The 19,814-nt window shown below is 44.9% G+C and overlaps 1 protein-coding gene across 3 annotated transcripts in view; it reads right to left on the reverse strand.

The window, feature by feature from the left end:
• The window catches only part of LOC120374538 (OX-2 membrane glycoprotein-like), a 43,501-nt gene extending 25,317 nt beyond the window's left edge, over nt 1-18,184 (reverse strand). Inside the window, exons 1-3 of one of the 3 annotated variants that reach the window (XM_039494331.1) lie at nt 17,989-18,183; nt 2,125-2,300; nt 854-935 (exon numbers count right to left, since the gene is read on the reverse strand). In XM_039494331.1, the coding sequence (XP_039350265.1) occupies nt 854-935; nt 2,125-2,148 (106 nt within the window). In that variant the 5' untranslated portion in view covers nt 2,149-2,300; nt 17,989-18,183. Of the gene's footprint in view, nt 1-853; nt 936-2,124; nt 2,301-2,418; nt 3,411-17,988 lie in introns of those variants that run through there. The other 2 variants (XM_039494348.1, XM_039494338.1) reach the window with 2 other exon arrangements.
• Nucleotides 18,185-19,814: the final 1,630 nt, after the last annotated feature.

Below are 19,814 nucleotides of genomic sequence, written 5' to 3' on the forward strand. Positions count from 1 at the left end.
TTGTTGATTTACACCAGCTGAGGTCCTTGGCCTCCATCTCTATTAGACCATCAAAAAGGGAAAGCCACTTACTGCACCTCCTTACTGACCCCTCTATACATCTACCTCCACTTGATTAAATCCACATACGGCTTCCGGTTCTCCCAACAGATTTTTTTTTCTAATAAGAGGTTAGAGGAAGACTGGAGAACAAGAGAGACCCAAAGTCATTTCCACAGAGTCAGATGGAGAAAGAATCCATTAAATTATCTATGCACACAGGGAAAGAGGGAGACCGAGATTAACTGGTTTCTGATAGCCGTGGTTCACAAAGTTATTTGCTCGTGTCCCCCTTCTTTGTGTCTCTAGTAGTTTACGCCCAACCCCCGCCACACAAGTACACATATCAATAAAAAAAATCAACATGCAACTCTCACTAAATAGTAAAAACATTAAGGCATTGATTCAAACAGAGCCATTTATGTATATAGTAATGTAAATTTTAAGTGAGATACTGCTTACTGGCATCACACTGTTGTTAGTGGTGTGATGGATGCACCTATTGTTTCTTTTGGAGAAGAGTAATTCCATCTCGGGTTGGTAATACCATGCCATGGCATACTTACTTCTGTGCTGCTAGCAGTGGCGTTGCTGCCTTCAGAGCTGGGTGCCTGGCCAGCAGCCACTGTTCTACGGCAGCCCAGCTCTGAAGGCAGCCAGCTCCCAGAATACATTCCGTGTCCCCCAGTTTCAGAATCTCTGTCTTAGAGAACCTAGTGAGCTGTCACTTCAGTTCACTGATGGAGACTCAGGAATCAGAGACCAGCCCCCACACTCCTTGTAGAAATCTGAGAGGAAATTTCATTGGCCTCACCTTCTGTCCTGCAGAGCATGATAAAGACCATGCTCAAAATCAGACATTGGTAAGTCATCTGAGAACTGATCTGTTCCTTCACCTGGAGAAGCAAGAGAGATTTAATACATGAGGTTATGGGCTTAACAGTAGATCCATTTCCAATGATAATGCTCCCATTTATGGAGCCATGACAAGACCGCTTTTGGGTGTGTCAGGAACACATCTGCAAACTGCAGAGAAAGTCCATTCTAAAGGCTCCATTACACTACCAAATGTGATTGAGGTGTAGGAGCAGGAAAGTTACCTGAAGTTAAATCTCTTTCCTCCGGCCCACCCTCAAAGTTCCACATTTAGCGCTAGAATTTCAAACAGCCTCCAAGGATGTGTAACCCACACACCTTCTGGGTGTGATGTTCTGTTCCACCTAGTGACACTGAGACCACTTAAAGATAGCACAATTAATAAGTCTGCTTAACAGCTCATGCGGTAGAGGCTCATGCACTAAGCTCCAGAAATCCCTGGTTCAATCCTACCTGCCAGTTGCACCCCAAAAGCCTTTGCATATGCATTGTACATGTAAAATAGGCATTTTCTCATGTAAATCATGTTTGTGCACCTAGCACCTATATGCATGGAAAATCAGTGTGCCCAGTTTTAATATTGGCATTTGGAGGCTTAGAAACCTGAATAGAAATACCAGGGATGGAGACAAACGGATTCAGGAGATTTAGGACGTTGCTGGCATGTTTAGTTGTTTTATGATGATAATTTTATCTACTAGGATACAATTATTGCCCATGAGTTACTCACTCTGCTGCTCAGAGCCTAAACTGACCACCAGCTGTGGATGCTGGGTACAGAAAGAAATGTCTCCTCTACGTATAGCACAATTAGATGAGTGGTCTCTGTCAGAAATATTTCTAAGACATTTGTACCTTAATGCTATAAAATCTAAGAGCTATAGAGGTATTTATACTAGAGCTGGTTGATGACCAGGACACATTTTTTCATTAAATTTTCACAAAAAAGTTCATGCTTTTTTGTGAAAATTTTCAAAATTGGTAAATTTTCATTCAGCTCTGGTTTATACCCTATGTCTGACATTGGCCACACTGGAGACAAGATACCAGACATGATGGATGAGTCTTCCTTATGCTTTCCCCTTTCAAAGACAAGGAGAAAGTAAGAGGCATACAAACATTTTCAACAGCATTTATAGCAAAACATCCATATATAGTATTGTAATCCCCCTTTCTTCCCTGGGTTACTTGGGAGCAGGCAACACTCACCTGTGTGCCTGATGTTGTTGACATTAAAGGAGATCCTGAGTATCCCAGTGGTGATGTTGGATAAGTGGGAATCCTCTATCCACCCCTCTGCTGCAGTCCCTTTGCTCCTAAAGGAAGTTAAAATTGGTGGTGCCTCCACTTGGTTGGCCGCTGAACACACCTCCAGGAGTAAACCCCTTCAAATAGTAGTAATAATAACAATAACCACCTGTGGCATGGGTCTAACTCAGAAACCAATTATAAATAGTATACATCCAATATAGTTAAATTAGAGCTAATGTAATGCTGACAGACCTCAGTTGTTGGGATTGAACTGGGACCTCTGGAGCTCTCTTTCTCTCTCCATGAAAAACACTTGAACTCATCCTTAGAGGACACGTATTTGGGTTTGGACTCCACAGATGTTTTAAAATCTTTCAGCACAACCACCTTACGATGTACCATACGGATGGACACCTCACTGCTGACTCCAACCACATCATATGTTAACCACTGAGGGGGCCTGACTTGTCGCTGGGACCTCCTTAAGGGCTGTACCATCCCTTCTTTGTCCTTTACAGGACGTGTTAATAAAGCTCCATCAGATTTGGCATCTACCACAGAATTACCTATTGTAGAAGGAGCAACATCTGTAGCAACCTCGTTCCCTACACTTGAAGACCCAGGGGGATCGTTGCATACATCTACGCCCTCCCTAAGGACTTCTCCCACAGGAAAGAATGGAAGAGCTTCAGGATTTAAAGGGGGTGTGCTAATTGCGCTTTCAGGTTGATCTGGCTCAAGTAACAGTACAACAGGTCCAGCAGACATATCTGAGGGTTCATGATACATAGATATATAGTCAGGGTAAACCTCCTCAGAATCATTCTCTGATGGGGGACCAATTATGTCCATCATGGTAGCAAGGATTGGCACAGGATTAGCACGACCTATGGAGTTGGAGGAGGAACTCTCGGATGTCAGAGCTCTCCTCTAGATGATCTGGGTAGATCTGGGTAGGCTCGATATCTGATGGAGCATCCATTCTGATGTCTTGCCCCAGAGGAAGTAGGTGGTTTTGATGTTGAGTCTTTCATGGGCCACCATTCTTTTCAGGCTTTAGTTGATATACAGGTAGCCCAGGCATTTGATTCTCCACAATGTAAGGCTGTAAATTCCAGCAGTTTACAAGTTTATGTTTTCCAGGGAGCCCAAGACTTTTTATAAGAACACGATCACTGGATTGCAGATCACAGTATTGCGCCTTCCAATCATAACATTCTTTATTGCCCCAGTTCATTTTAGCAGATGCTATAGCGGGGTGGTCCCCCCGCTCCTGCCCAGAAGAGCTTAAAACAGCCCTGGCAGAGGGCTGGGGCAGGGGAAAAGCTGGACTGATTGGCAGAGCAGCCACAGCTGGGCCACACCCCAATCAGGCCACAGCTGGCGTGTATAAAAGGCTGTGAGCAAGAGGCCCAGGGGGAGTCTCTCTCCAGGGTGGGAGAGAGCAGGGCCTGGCTGCCTTCAGTAAGGGTACTGGAAGTGAAGCAGGGCTGGGGAGAGCCAGAGGAGCAGGGGAGCTCCAGGATGGCAACTCCCCAGGCTGCAGGGCCTGGTCCAAGGCCCATACAGGTACCGGGAGGCAGAGGAAGGCAGCAGGTCCAAACCCCCTTGTCTATGATGAGTGGCTCTTACACTGCAGTCTGCCCCAGAGAGCAGGGACTTGGTGATGATTAGCAGTAGCCCAGACTGAGGCAAGATGGGGATTAGAGGGTTGGGGGTTTCCCAGAGAGGAGAGAGACACACAGATTGGTGGGGGTATTGCCAGGGGGCAGGCCCAGGGTAAAGGGGCACTGGGGTCTGGGAGGGACACGGGGCCAGCTACAAGTGAGACACCGGCCTGCAGAGGGCACTCCGGAGGCTGGATGAGCTAATTCTCAGAAGTGACCAGCAGGAGGCGCTGCAAGGGGTGAGTCCTGCACCCTCACAGTCACATATTGGAGGTAAGACTGGTGGGAAGACCCATCCACTGAGATCCCAAAATAGAGGTCTACTGGTAATTGTACTTCACATCCAAACATTGGGATATACAGAGAATACCCAGTGGCCTCATTTTGGGTACAGTTGTAAGCATGCACAAGATGGCTAACATGCTGGCTCCATCTAGATTTCTGTTTGGTATTTAAGGTCCCAACATATTAATCAGGGTCCAATTGAATCGTTCAGGCTGTGCGTCTCCTGTGGATGATAAGGTGTTGTTCTAGATTTTTTTATACGTAGCATAGTCAGAAGCTCTTGATTTAATCGACTCTCAAAGTTGCATCCTTAATCAGAATGCACCTGCTTGGGCAGCCCATAATGCACAATGTACTTTTCCTAAAAAGAGTTTGAGCAACAGTAGAAGCTTTTTGATCATCAGTGGGAAAGGCCTGTCCATACCTTGTGAAATGATCAGTTACGACTAGCACATTACAAGTATTTCTGCTATTGGGTTCAATAGGGCCTTCACTGTGAAGATCAAACAGTGGAGCAGCTCTCGTGAGTAGAGTCTTCCATTGTATACATGGGGCACACGTCTTACAATATTGCTCAACATCAGTCTTTATCCATGGCCAATAGAGTCGGTTTTGTACAAGCCCATAGGTCTTATCAAACCCAAGATGCCCCTAGTCATCATGTAAAGGTTGTTGTACAGCTTTGTGAAACTGTTGAGGTAAAATCAGTTGTTTTTCTGTGTGTTGCCTGGGATGGATAGCAATTCTAAACAAAAGTCCATTCTCCAGGGAAAGTTGATCCTATTCTTTCATTAGGAGAGGAATATCAATGTGCCTGCACTTATCCACAGCATCCAGGCATCCTGATGTGCGGCTTGAAGCTCAGAACAATTCAGATGGGGAAGGTGAGAGGTGCCTAAAGAAGCAAGGTTGCAGTAAGCTTGAGGAATAGCGTGGACTGTTACTCCTAAAAGATCAATAAGGGGGACAGGTAGCATTTTAATCAGTTTCCCACTAACAGTAGAAACTTGAGACAAAGCTCCACCCCAGGGGCAGATACCTCTTTCCATTCATCCTCAGGTGCTGAGACACTATGAGGTGATCTAGACAATGCATCAGCATCCAAGTTCTTGCTACCCAGGCGTACTTTAGGCTGAAGTTGCTAACCACCAGTGACCAATGGCATCCAGTTTGGCTGATGTTAAAATATAAGTCAAAGGATTATTATCCATGCAAACCTCAAACCTCGCCCCATACAGATAATCATGCAGCTTGTCTACTTTAGCCCATTTTAAAGCCAGAAATTCAAGTTTGTGAGCAGCGTAGTTTTTTTCAGTGGGTGACAAGCTTCGGCTGATGAAGGCAACCGGCCTCAACCCTTCAGGGTGTTCTTGATCTAATATTCCTCCTAAGGCATCCATGCTGGCATCCATATGCAAAACATAAGGCTTTGAGGATCAGCAAATGCCAAGACGGGAGCTTTGGCAAGTCGTTTGTTAATTTTCTGAAAGGCCTCTACGCACTGATCATTCCATCGCTTCTCAAATGGCTCAGAGGGATGGAAATAGGTCTTATCAGTTGGTACAGGCTTAGGTCTTGATCCATTCCTGTAAGGTGGTAGTGGGTAGCCCTGCAATAGCTGATTCAGTGGTCTTATCAAACAGGAGTATCCCCTCACAAAGCGCCTACAGTAACAGCAGAATCCCAAAAATGAACGCAGGGCAGATAAATTCTGAGGCCTGGGCCAAGTGGATACAGCCTCAACTTTTAATGGATCTGTGGCAATACCTTGCTCTGACACTGTTTCCCACATAGGAGACTGAAGGATGGCAAAACGTACACTTGTCAAAAGACAGTTTCAAGCCTTCCTCTCTCAAATGATCAAGGACTTTAAGCAACGGCTCTTCATGCTCTTCAAGTGTCTACCCAAAAACAATTAGGTCATCCAAGTAGACAAGGAGATTCATGTCTCCAACTGTTCACTCCATTAATCTTTGAAAGGTAGCAGAAGCCCCACAAATGCCATGGGGGATCCTCTCAAATTGGTAAAATCCAAGTGGACACATAAAAGCAGTTCTCTCTTTATCCACCTTATTCACAGGTATTTAATATTATCCACTGAGAAGATCTAATACAGTAAACCATTTACTTCCATGTAAGTAGTTAAGGACATCCTCAATCCTTGGCATTGTATATTGGTCTTGTACAGTGCGCTTATTTAGAGTTCTATAATCTACACACATTCTGACAGATCCATTCTTCTTCTTCACTACAACAATTGGGGAGGCATACGGGCTTCATGACTCAGAAATTATTCCAGTGGCCATCAAATCATGTAAGTGTCTCTGAACATCTTCCATGTCAGCTGGGGCCAGGCGACAGGATCATTCTCGAAAAGGTTGAGAGTCAGTTAGACAGATCTCATGCTGAGTACTTTTTGCACATCCCACTCATTTCAGGAGAAGACATCAGCATGTTCTAACAGAGGTGCTGTTTCCATTCCTCAGGGATAGGGGAATCTCCAAAATCAAAACAATCGGGCGTCAAGTCATTAGTGTTGCTCTTGACCATTGCAGTATGCATCTGAGGTAGTACATCAACTGGGAACAACTGGGCAATCACTGTCCCACGCTGAATGATCACTTTGTGAACACATAAATTTCTAACAGTAACTGTGATCCTTCTAGCAGACACTACCATAACTGCTTACACCTCAGGTCTGACCACAAATCCTCCAGGTAGAGACATTTCCTCCGGTGTTTCCAATAACAACTGACCAGTAGGCTGAACAGGAAACTTAGGGATACCAGTGGGTGGTATGTGGACAGTTGTTTTCTGTGAGTACCACACACTGCCACACCTATTGGCATCCTCATCAGAAACAAAGAGATCCTCCTTGGAAGCATTTATAGGCTTAACATATGTTAGGGTGATAGGCAAGGTATTGATGTATTGTTCCATGGTTTCCTTTAATACTTTGAAAAATTGCCGGACCAGACTGGTGTTAATTCCAACCAAGACTGCAACATTACTCTTGACACAGGGATCATGGCACACTAGGACTAAAGTGTCCAGCTTCTTGGGAACTCCCATAATGGACTGTGGGAACTCAATTTGAATGGACAAGTACCCCTCATATGGGTATTTTGATTACTCAACCCCCAGATTTCCAAATTATCTAAGGGTTGGATGAGTAAGTGATGAAGGTGGGTGTTGTAAAAGTCTTATATGGAATGGTGACCTGCGAACCAGTTTTCCAGAAGGGTGTGAGCATAAATGTTTCCCGAATTATTTCTGGCTTCGATAAGCTTGCAGGCGATGTTCCGTAAATCCTCTTCCACTTCACAGTCTCGTTTCATGTGACAATTCTCCCCAAACTTGTAGCAGAAGATGCCACTTCTACGAGTAGTTTCCACAGAGCCTCTTGAATGACAGGTGGTAATATCAGCCACTGCATCATTGGTCCTCAGAAGGGCATCCCTCCTTTGTAACTGAGGATATCTGTCAGGTTTTTCCACTAGCGTATTCAGCTGGAGTAGCTGATTAACTTGCTCAGTTAGACAGAGCAGGCCCTTCTTTAGGTCAGCTATTTCATCATTAGGAATCACAGAGGTAAGAGTGCATACAGAAGCTCAGTGATGAGCTGCTAAAATCTTAACAACCGGTTCCCTATAAAAAGTTCTGATTTAAGGGATGTGCCACAGTATGTATTTTTTGTACCAATAGGGTTTCCATATGTCCGTATTTTCCCGGGAGGAATTTTTAAATTTTAAACTGAAGCGATTTAAGAACCTAAAAGCCTGACAAATCTGGGAAAATACAGATGTATGTTAACCCTACCTAAAGTTCTTTTTTAAAAAGATGGGCCTGAACTAGAAATGAGCTCCATTTCACATGTGTGGGTCCCCGCCACTCCCTGGGGGTGTGCTAGGGTGACCAGATATCCCAATTTTATAGGGACAGTTTCAATTTTTGGGTCTTTTTCTTATATAGGCTCCTATTACCCCCCACCCCCTGTCCCAATTTTTCACACTTGCTGTCTGGTCACCCCAGAGTGTGCACATGTGTGGGTCCCAGCTGCTCCCTGCCCCACCTCATTGAAGCAGGTGTGCAGGGTTACTGCCCTGAGAACTGCAGGGCACCAGTGGACACGGGGCTGGCTGCAGACAGGGGCGTGGCTGGAGGCAGAGAGTGCGACACGGGCTGGCTGCAACAGGAGCTGGCTATGGGCAGGGGCTGTGGCAGGAGGCAGCTGTGTGCAGCTGTGGGCAGGGGGGCAGACACTCACGGGGGGGAGCGGCTGGGAGCAGCCCGAGCAGCAGGACGCAGCCGGGAACCCGCCAGGCAGCAGCGGGAGCCCCACGACCAGAGGCCCAAGGAGCAGCAGCAGCAGCAACAGGGCCAGGACACATAGCGCAGCGCCCCCGGCGGCCGGGAGGAGGAATTACACGTTTCCTGGCTGGAGCCCATCAAAGCTTCCCTCGCAGGGAAGCCAGTTAACAAGCGGTTCTAAAACCGCTTCTAAATTTAACAACCTGTTCGTGCGAACCGGTGCAAACCGGCTCCAGCTCACCCCTGCAGACGCTGCAGGTATGCGACCAGCTTCCCGAGCATCCAATCGATCCTCCTCTTCCCTGATATCCTGTACCAGTCTGGAGAAGGAGGGGGGATTCCAAAGTGAATCCGAAAGCTGCAGCTTCAGGATTATTAGATTGCCAGGACAAGCACCCTTCTGTACTTTCTCCATCGTCACCTGACCATTCCCTTCTTTACCAGTACCTTATGTAGTAGTTTCTCCAGACGGCATATGTACTGTGAAAGTTTTCCACCTTCTTCTTGATATGTGGACCTGCTATGCCACCACCAAGCTCCCAAGAAAAGGAATTCAACATAAACAGGAGACATTTTATACAGCATTCCATCTCTGAATCCCAACAAAATACTACTGTGTCCTGGGCCTTTCATCTTGTGCGCAAAGCTTCAAATTCATTTACCGTCACTGTGACAGCTACCCCCTCTCAGCCTCCTTGGCTCACAAAGGGACATTAAATTAATGTAGGGTGTGGAACACTTGAAAACGATAAAGATATACACTTATCTGGAGAGTTACCTCGCCCAAGGCAAGGGTCTGCGTTTCAGGAGCAGAGAAGGAAACAGATGTGACAAGAACGATAAGAAGTGGAGCCTTACTAAAAAAAAAAATTCTTGCATTGGAAACACAAGAAACAGTAAAAATAAAAAGTGCCCTCCAGTGAGATAGTAGGAAAAAGATAAAGACTGACAGACAGAGAATGAGAGGAAAGGTACCTCAGAAAGTAGCTATTTCCCAGGACACCTGATCACTGAAAAAATCTCTCCTTGAACCCAATCAGCCCTTAAGGCTTAACAAAAAAACTCATAAGCCACTATTTATTATTGTTAATAATTAATAATAATACCTGTCCATCAGGGTACTCTCCGTACACATGCATTCTATTTAAAAAATCATTTAATGCATATAGTCAATGATGCATTTGTAAGGAGACAATGTAAAACATCTAGTTCCTGATTAAATTCACTTGCCTTGCTGCACTGCCAAGTCACTTAGTAATAACATTCCTCACTATGGTGGCATTTGATCCAGTTGTTCTCAGTAACTTCAATCTGCATGTAGATTTTAAATCTTCTAAGGCAGTTTAGGATTTCCTGGGTGCCAAGAGGACCATGGCCCTATGTCAGGCATTTATTGGTTCAACTGAGACAGCTGATCACACTTTGGACCTGGTTTTTGGATCGGGATTGGAGGCTAGGTAACATCACGTAAACCCATGTCACAGATCAACCATTACCCCCTGCACTTTGAGGTTGGGGATCATCTTTCCTTTTGGGGCAAAGGACCTGTTTTGATGGTCTGCCCTCAGAAATTAATGTAGCCAGAAATATTCCAGAACACACTGAGTGAGAATTTTATTCCACAGGCAGACCACTGCTTGGATGGTTTAGTAGAACATTAAGGGTATGTCTACACTGCAATAAAACACCCATGGCTGGCTTGCGTCAGCTGACTCAGACTCACAGGGCTAGGGTTGTGGGGCTATAAAATTGCAGTGTAGAGGTCTGGGCTTGGGCTGGAGTTCAGGCTCCAGGACTCCTTATTAGAGTATTGACATACCCTATAATACTTCTTATCCTCCATCCCTAGGCACACTCTTCACTGTCTTGTTTCTCACAGATCACCTTTGGTTGACAGATGATCTGCCACATTCAGAAGAGAAAGAAAACAAAATCCTGTGTATTTTCCTCCACCATAACATCTTCAAAATCTCAGACAGCACATTTGTCTTGGACGACTGAGTGTCTGATAAATCCTAATGGTCTTAGCCTAGGAGCTACTCGGTTCCTCTTACTGTGAGAAAACTATTTGTTATTGTATGGACAAAACTGATCAACCTAGACATGGGCTCTCTGTTTCCATGGTGACCAAGCAAGGTCTTGAGGGAACAAGGTCCTAGTCTTGTTTGCTAGATCTTCAGCTGGTAATACTCACTGAGTGTGACACTCTGTATCTCGGGGAAACACCTTTCACCCCCATGTTCCTGTTTATAATATGATTGTGTGGTATCCAATGCAAAGTTTGTCATGTCGAGTGTCTTTGGAAGTCTCATGATGCACCGAGTATTGTTATTATAGTAATGTTATAGGTTGTAATTTCATGCATATAGTTATGAGGCTGAAAATGTGTCCTCATGGCTTAAAACAAGCCCAGGCAAAACTCTCCAGGAACAGAGGGGCAGTTCACACCTCATCAGGGCATGTATGGGACAAACCCAGCCCCGTCTCACAGGAACAAAGGACACCGGTCTAGGCAGCAACAAAGGATCTGTTGGACTCTCAAATGAGTAGCCCCCCTTCCCTTGGTCAGTCAGGTACTCCGATGAGGTAATGCTCACCTGACCTGGAAGGATGGGGGCAAAGCCCAGGGGGAAGAAAGGACATGATAAAAGGGAGAGACATTTGCAATGCTCTTCCTCTCTCTTCCACCTCCATCTACAGATACCACCACCAAGGAACTTAAACACTGATCAAAGGGGAGAGCCTGGCTGAAGGGCAACTAGCCAGTCTGGTGAGAAGCATCTAAGTTTGTAAGGGCACTGAAAGTGTTAAGATCAGTTTAGAATGCGTTTTGCTTTTATTTTGTTTAAGCAAATCTGACTTGTGGTGCTTTGGCTTATAATCACTTAAAATCTATCTTTTGTAGTTAATAAATTTGTTTGTCCTTCTTGAAGCAGTGAGTTTGGTTTGAAGCGTGTCAGAGACTCCCCTTGGGATAACAAGCCTGGTACATATCAATTTCTTTGTTAAACTGATAAACTCATATAAGCTTGCATCATCCAGCAGGCATAACGGGACACTGCAAGATGGAGGTTCCTAGGGTTGTGTCTGGCACCGGAGATATTGGCTAGTGTCATTCAGTTGCACAATCCAAGCTGCTTACATGCCAGACACTCTGCGTGAACAGCCCAGGAGTGAGGGTTCTCACAGCAGAGTAGGGTAAGGCTGGCTCCCAGAGTCGAGGATTGGTGTGACCTACCAGATGACCGGTCCAGATAACACCAGGGGAAAGTAACACTGAGGTACTGACTGAAATGTTGAAAGAGCTTTATCCCACAACCTGTGTTTTAGATCCATGTGCTTCCTGGCTTGTGAAGACCAATGGAGAAACACTGAATCTGTTGCTTGTGGAGATTGTCAATGCCTCTCAGAGAGAGGGGACAGGGTGTTGATTTCTTTGAAGGAAACATAAGTACAACCTTTGCTCAAGAAGTCATAATTTGATGTTGACTATCTTGCCAATCATCTATCAGTATCATATTACCTCTTTTTGGGTAGATTGGGGAGAAGGTTGTGGAAAAATAACACACAGTATCTAGATGTCCTAGATCTCTCTGACTCTTGTCCATCTGGTGTGGACCTGGCTTTGGCACAGAGACTGTGCTGGTGGATGATCTCTTCCTAGCAATGGATGAAGATCAGGTGTCCACACTAGTATTGTTAGATACATCAGCTGCCTGATTGATCACAAGGGGTGACAACTCACCTAGTGACCCCAACAGGCGTGGAAGGGGTTGCTCTTCAGTGTCTTTGCTCCTTTCTCTCAGAGTTCACAATGGATAGTCATGGGCAATCATTTCTCTTCTCAGAGTCCTCAAACACGGGGTGTCGCATGGTGCCATTCCCTCATCCCCCCTGTTCAAAATGTATAGGGGGTGTTTAGGAGGTCGGCAAGAAGGCATGGGGTGCAATGTTTTCAGTAAACTGAAATCACCCAGCTCTATGACTCCATCTTGTCAGACCCAGATGATGCAACTCGGCACTTCAACCAGTATCTAAATGAGACTGGGGTATATATGAGAGTGAACTGGCTGAAGCTCAACCCAGACAAGACTGAAGTGAGGATGGTCGGTTAGGGGAATCAGAGGAGATGGTGGAGGTAATAGCAGTTCAGTTAGCTGCTAGGAATAACTAGTATTAGTTACTAGAAGAGCTGGTGAGAAAATAGCTTTCCCTCCCATCACCCCTTGGGAAAAATTTCAACATTTGGCAATACTAAAAAATGAAGTATTTCAGCTGAAACGAAAACATTTCTATTGAAAAAATGGCATTGCAGTTCCTCATAGGAATTGTAGTTTGGGTGACTTATGCTCTTGTTCTCTTCTAGGGGCTGGCCTCTGTGGTTTGACAACATTTTCCATGATGTACCACTTGCTACCTCTTGGTGAAGGGAGAGGGTACAACATAGTTGATCAAGGTGCATCATGATAGCCCTGGCAATAGAAAAGAGAGAAGCATAAAGCACCCAAATTAGCACTCCCATAAAGCATGGTGGTGCCACTTTAAATTGGAACATTTCTGTTTTCACGTGTTCAGGTTTTTTTGATGAAAAATTGAAGTTTTCAACAGAAAACAACAATTCTTTGTGAAACAATTTTATTTAGTGAAAATCCCAATTTTCCAGTGAAAATCACTGTTGCTATAACATTTTTTTTACCAGCCCAAGCTAGTCGGATTCACAACTTGGGGTTGATTTTAGACGCTTCCAACTTCTGTGTTATGATTATATTACAGTAATAATTCAGTCAGATTTTTATCATCTGCATCTGGCTAGGCAGTTGCAACCTTTCCCAATGGATGTGGGCCGTACCACTGTTTCCCATGCTTCTGTTACCTCAAGATTAGACTGGTGCTGAGCACTTTGTGGGGCTACACCTTAAAACCATTCAGATGCTGACGCTGGTGCAGAATGTTGCTGCTTTTTTATTAAGGCAGGTATTTCACTGCAAACATATGTCACCAGGTCTCTGGGATCTGCACTGGCTGCATTTTGGTTTCTGGGTGGAATTTAAGGTGTTAGTTATGACCACTAAAGACCTAAATGGCCTGGACCTGGACTAACTGAAGGATCACCTCTTGCACTCTGAATCATACTGCCACATCCATTGTCTCGCAGGGCGTAGGTGCCAACACCATGGGTGCTCTGGGGCTGAAGCAACCATGGAAAAAAAATAGTGGGTGCTCAGCACCCACCTACCACAGATGTTCAGCAGCACTGCACCAGCACCACAGATCAGCTGTTTGGTGCCTGTGGGAGGGCCTTGAGGGAGCGCAGAGAGCAGCAAGTGGGGGGCAGAAGGGGGGCAGGAAAAGATGGAGTGAGGGTGGGGGCAGAGTGGGGATGGGGCCTCAGGGAAGTGGAGAAAAAAAAGAAGTCAGCTCCTATGCCGCAGCGGCACTCAAACTGGATTCTCTTCACTAAAAAATGGAGGTGCCAGCTAGCAGGACATTCTCTGTGAGGGTGCTAGGACTCTGGAACTTGCTTCATCCCTCTGTCCAAAATAGATTGAAATTTGGTAACCTTCCAAGCATGCTACAAAAGATATTTGTTTCCCCAGACTTGAAGAGGGCTTCCTAGAATGATGAAGGGGCAGAAAAGAAGTTTTTGTGTGTGTGGCTAGTAGGCTGGCTGGCTTCCTGTACAACTAATTATTTTAGTGCTGCTGAGATTTAATTGTATGAAATGGTATGTTATGGTGCCTAGAGCCCTGGTTAGGTATCTTTTAGTTATTTAAACTGAAATCAAGAGTAATCAACCTGCCTTTTCAATATTCCTAATGTGCAACAAGGATTACCAACATCAGCCAAACTGACTGACTGTTTCTGAGAACAATTTCTGTGAAGAAAGTAAATACTCAGAGTTATGAGCTTTCAGCAAGATTCAAGGAAAGCACTGGAAAACAGAGTTAATTGCAAGTTATTTCCTGTGTCCTGTTATCACTTCTGTTCTTAGGGGAGAGACTGCAATTTAAAAACAAAACTTCTTTCCATTTCCCAAATGAATCTTTAGAGGAAATGGTAGCACACAGCCACACACAGTAATGAACAATCTATCAGTAACTAGTTTATTAATATAGCCTTTTAGCCATAGCTCACAATATAAAATAAATACAAGTTTTAAAATAAATACAGCTAAGTCAGATGGATACAGATTTGAACAATCTGTCTTTATGCTTCAAATGGGCTAAATTCATGCCTGATGTAACTCTATGGAGAAGAACACTTATACCAGGGTTGAACTTAGACCAAGGTTTTCCATCACTTGGAATAAAACCGTAAAACTAGAATCTACCACCAATGACACAACTGAATAAGGAATTTGCCAAACAGCAAATACCAGCCACATTCAGCTGGTAGATCGTAGGCCATAATCAACAGATGGATATTTGAAAGAGCGCACATTCAACCGTGTTGAGGGTAAAGGCTAGAGGAAGAACTGCACATTGTGTGAGTATTTCTGTACCACAGAGATAAGTGCCTTAGATATATGATGTCACATAGACACGTAAGCATGCCAATAAAGTTGTGGACAGAATAAAGTACTAGTGATTCTGTTTTAATGTCATGCCCTGTCTTTTCTGTGGCTGGTAATGTTACTAATGGTGTTAATCATGGGGATTGCAGGGGTTGCAGTTGTGACAGGCCTCTGCTCCTCTGCAAGAGGAGTGGGGGAAGTGAGCGGTAAAGAAATTTCTAGCGTTTTCTCCCGCTTGTGTATTTTCATAGGAACTAATCACTATGTGCCATTTGATACAGAGAGGAAATTCACAGGGTTAGTGATGGTTACTACAGTTCACTCAGGAACCAAAGGTTCTGCTGATGTCAGCAGGCAGCTAAGATGAGTGAAGCACAATTCCTGATCCTCCCAACCGATTGGAAGTGGGGGTGCTTTTGGAGGACACCCTGGGAAGAAGTGGTCCTAGTACTCCAATCTCTAAATCTTACTGCTGCTCCCTGCTGTGTCCCAGTGCCTGGTACGTCCTGTCTTTGACCCACCCTGGGACTCCTGCTAATAGTTTATGAACTCTCTACTTCAGTGGTTTTCAACCTGTGGTCGGTCCAGGGACCCTCGCAGGTCCACAGACTGTTTCTAATGGGTCTGTGAAAGAATGTCCTTACCATAGAACAGTGGTTTTCAACCTGGGGGGCCGTGGACCCCTGGCGCTCTGCAGACTATGTTTAAGATTTCCAAAGGAGTCTGCACCTCCATTCAAAAGTGTTTGGGGATCTGCAAATGAAAAAAGGTAGCAAACCACTGCTCTACATAGTTTGGGTCGTTGTTTAATAGAGGACTTGAAAAGTGTAAAAATTTGATTTATCCTTGTTTGATATATAAAATTGACGGTGGTGGTTTCCTATTCTTCTCAAAAACAAGTTTGGGTGGCTTTTTTCCCTGCTGTATGGCTTTCTATATTAGAAACTTCAGGTCTTGTTTCCTAGAAGACACTGTGGCAACTGAGGAATTGGCATAATTATGACTTCACATGTACAGAGAGGGAGAAATCTGATCATAAACATTTCTATTAAATCATTCAGTAGGTTTAAAATTCTTGTTTGTTTTTTCTTGAAAACATCGATTTAACTTGAAGAACTGAGAAACATGTCTCTGAAAAGACTTATTTGTTCTAAACTGATTACCTCACACAGAAATTATTCTGAGACCTCGGACAAGTCTTGCAGCAAAGCCAGACTATATTCCTTATACTTCCAAAGTTAAAAAATAAAGGAAACAGAAGCTCAGCTTCCCCTATCCCACATCCACGCTCTCATTCGCTCTCTCTTTCTCCATGTCTTCTTTACATCAAAAAGCAGCAAATGCTTTTCCCTTCCCCCTTTAGGTCACCATTAAATAAAAGGTCATTATACGAATATATACTTGCTAGATGTAGATACATATATTGGCTTACAACAGCTTCTTCCCATCCCCCTACCTCTTCTATTAACAAATTCTGATGGACAGATGGAATTATCACAACATGTACAAATTACAATTGTAACTGATTTCAATCCCACCGATTTTTCAGAAGCGTGCAAATTGGTGTGTCATTAACTGAAGTTAAAATAACATCTATTGTTCTTTGAAAGATCACTATTAAAAAACCGCACAGCCAGTTGTTATTTGTGGGGGGTTTTATTTGTTTTGGTTTTTTTAATAATCAATTATAGATTTAAAGCATTTAAGGCAGAAGGGATCATCACATCATTCTAGTCCAGGGGTCGGCAACCTTTCAGAAGTGGTGGGCCGAGTCTTCATTTATACACTCTAATTTAAGGTTTGCGTGCCAGTAATACATTTTAATGTTTTTAGATGGTCTCTTTCTAGAAGTCTGTAATATATAACTAAACTATTGTTGTATGTAAAGTAAAGAAGGTTACTTTAAATGTTTAAGAAGCTTCATTTAAAATTAAATTAAAATGCAGAGCCCCCCAGACCGGTGGCTAGGACCCGGCAGTGTGAGTGCCACTGAAAAAATTAGCTTGCGTGCTGCCTTCGGCATGCATGCCATAGGTTGCCTACCCGTTCTAGTATGACCGCCCGTATATCACAGGCTATTAAATTTCTGCCAGTTACCCCTGTATTGAAACCAATAACTTATGTTTGGCTCAAACTTATTTTTAGTAAAGCATCCGGTCTTGATTTGAAGACAAAAGAATCCACCACTGCCCTTGGTTCCAGTGGTTAAAAACCTGGTTTAAAACCTGTGCTTTATTTGAATGTGTCTGGCTTCAGCATCCAGCCTTTGATTCTTGTTATTGCTTTCTCCCTTAGGCTAAGTACCGTATTTTTTCTTTGTGAACTAAATAAGATGCAATCAAATGGACCACCTCTAACCAATCCCCGAGGGAAAAAAAAATGGGACAGACCTGCAGCTGGTATAAGTGGGTGCAACACCCTTGACTTCAGTAGAGTAAATGTCAAAATATATCCAATGAGAAGCTGGCCTTCTGTTAATTAAGAAAAAAATCTATACTAGTATTACCACACTGTTCTCATAATTGTATATGCATAATTGTTTTATACACTGTGTTACATTTACAACAAAGCAAGAGCAAAGAGAGCTGTTTTAAAGGACTATCTAGGTTGTTGTTCTAAGAGTGCCAGGTAGATTGCTCAAATGAATAATTTGAAGGATGCTAACAACTCACCAGACCTTACCCTGCAAGAATCAGATGCTTCCATTTAATCTCTGATGCAAATAAAGTTACACAGATGCTTTATATTATCTCTAAAAACCATATGAGTTGCTCCATTTCATATCTATATCCTGCTAGCTAGACTGGTTTTCACCCAGGATGCTAAGACTACCTTAGGCTGTTTTTAAACAGTTGTCAAACACCTTTTTAACCTTATGTTTTTCATGCACATCAGTCACTGGCTTCCCCTCCCCTCTCCACCCAAGCCACAGATGCAAAAGGACATGTGCAGACTATAGTATTATTAGTGCTCTTTGAGGAGATTCCAGGCACAGATTAGCCCTTCTCCCAGGAGAATCTATGCCTGTTATTTCAGCCTCCCTACCCTCAGTGAGATCGGATTACTGCTCCTTGGTTTTCCTCCTCGACTTCTCCTTGGGAAGAACAGGGCTTTGGAAACAGAACTTCCAGGCGCCGCGTAACCAAGTCCACAGCGTGCGTCTCTGCCAGCCGAGAGTGAACACAGGAAAATGAACTGCTGCTCCACGGTCTCACAGGAGAAACCCGAAGGCTGACAGGGCTGTCCCTACTGAGCTAGATCAACAGATCTCCCCCTCACTCCTCCCTCTTCCTCTGGGCTCCAGGCTGTGGAAAATGTAAGTTTTCCAGCAGTGTGGGAGGCTGCTCTGTGGCTGGGAGAGGGAGAGGGAGAGCTGTCTGCAGAGCGAGTCTATTGAGGGTCCCAGATGCCCCCACCAGCTGGGCAGCTGAGAGCCTGTGCCCCATTAGAAACCCCCCTGCCAGCCTTCCCAGCCAGTAGCAGTGCAAGCAGCCTGGGGAACCAGTGGCAGATTTAGAGTTAGTGGGGCCCTGTGCTCAGCTTCATTTTGGGGGCCCCTCCTTGGGACCCAGCCAAGAAAAAGAATGTTCTCTCATCTACCCCCAGCCCTGTTTTTCTTTCTTTTTTTCCTTCATCCTCCTCCTATAATAAGAGGAAGTAAATGAAAATAAAGTGAGATACCTTGATTGTTTTTGTAGTCTAACTTATTTTTCCACAGACTACTTGAAAATCGCAGAGAGTCTCGGCGGACCACTTGATGATCTTTCCAAATATTGTTTGTACCATTAGCTAACTATTGGATAAGAGCGTTTTATAAAAACACAAAACTTTGGGGTGCGGGGTCTGGCCAGGACTTAGGGTGCAGGAGGGGCTCAGGATTGGGGCAGAAGGTTGGGGTGTGGAGCACTTACCTGGAGCAGCTCCCATTTCGTGCGAGGGGTGCGGGTGGGAATGTGGGAGGGGGATTGCAGGAGCTCTCATTTGGTGCTCCGGGTAGGGATGTGGGCTGTGTGCGCAGGAGTCAGGGCGTGGGGTATGGGGACCTGGGTATGTGGGGGTGCTCCCTGCCCCACCCCAGCCCCCTGCCCTAAGAGGCTCACAGCAGGGGGCTATGTGTAGGGGGAGTGTGGGGGCCCTGCCTTTGCTCCGCCCTACCTCGATTCCACCCCCTTTCTCAAGGCCCTGCCCCTACCTTTTCTCCACCTCCTCCCCTTAGCATGCTGTGGCCCCGCTCCTCCCCCCGTCCTGGAGCAACTTAAGTGCCAGCAAACAGCTGTTCGGCAGCAGGGGCAGCACTGCGAGGAGCGGGAGGGGCAGGAATGCGGCATGCTCGGGGGAGGAGGCGGGGGAGAGGGGAGCTTGGATATCGATGGGGGTGGAGCCTGCAGCAGGAGCCTCAGGAGTCGGCAAGACCAAGCTTCTTCCCCTGCAGCTGCCCAGCCCTGGGCTCCCCTGTCGTTGGGGGGCCCCCATGCCAGGGCACCCTGTGTTTTATTGTAAATCCGCCTCCGCAGGGAACAGAGGTGCACTCAAAGCACTCCATGTGAGTAAATAACTCCTCCATACCCAGCTGACAGGATGAGAGCAGTTTCTGGCTAGCCTTCATGGAGAGAAGAAATCTGAGGACTGCTGATCTCCTTAAGTCTCTCTCGCAAAGCTGATCAGTTTTATTTTCAGTGTAACAGTCAGTGCTTCCTTTATATATTTCAGTTGCTGCTGATGGAAATCAGAGGAAGTTACTGTACATATCTTTGCTTCTAAATCAGAAAATAAACGTTTTCTTTTTTGATCTAGTCTACGTACCCCTGGCCTGGGCCTTTTTAAAAAAAACAAGCACGTAATTCCTGGAGTACTCTTCATCCTACCAGGTT

Source organism: Mauremys reevesii, linkage group 1, assembly GCF_016161935.1.
Source record: "Mauremys reevesii isolate NIE-2019 linkage group 1, ASM1616193v1, whole genome shotgun sequence".
NCBI classification, from domain to species: domain Eukaryota; kingdom Metazoa; phylum Chordata; order Testudines; family Geoemydidae; genus Mauremys; species Mauremys reevesii.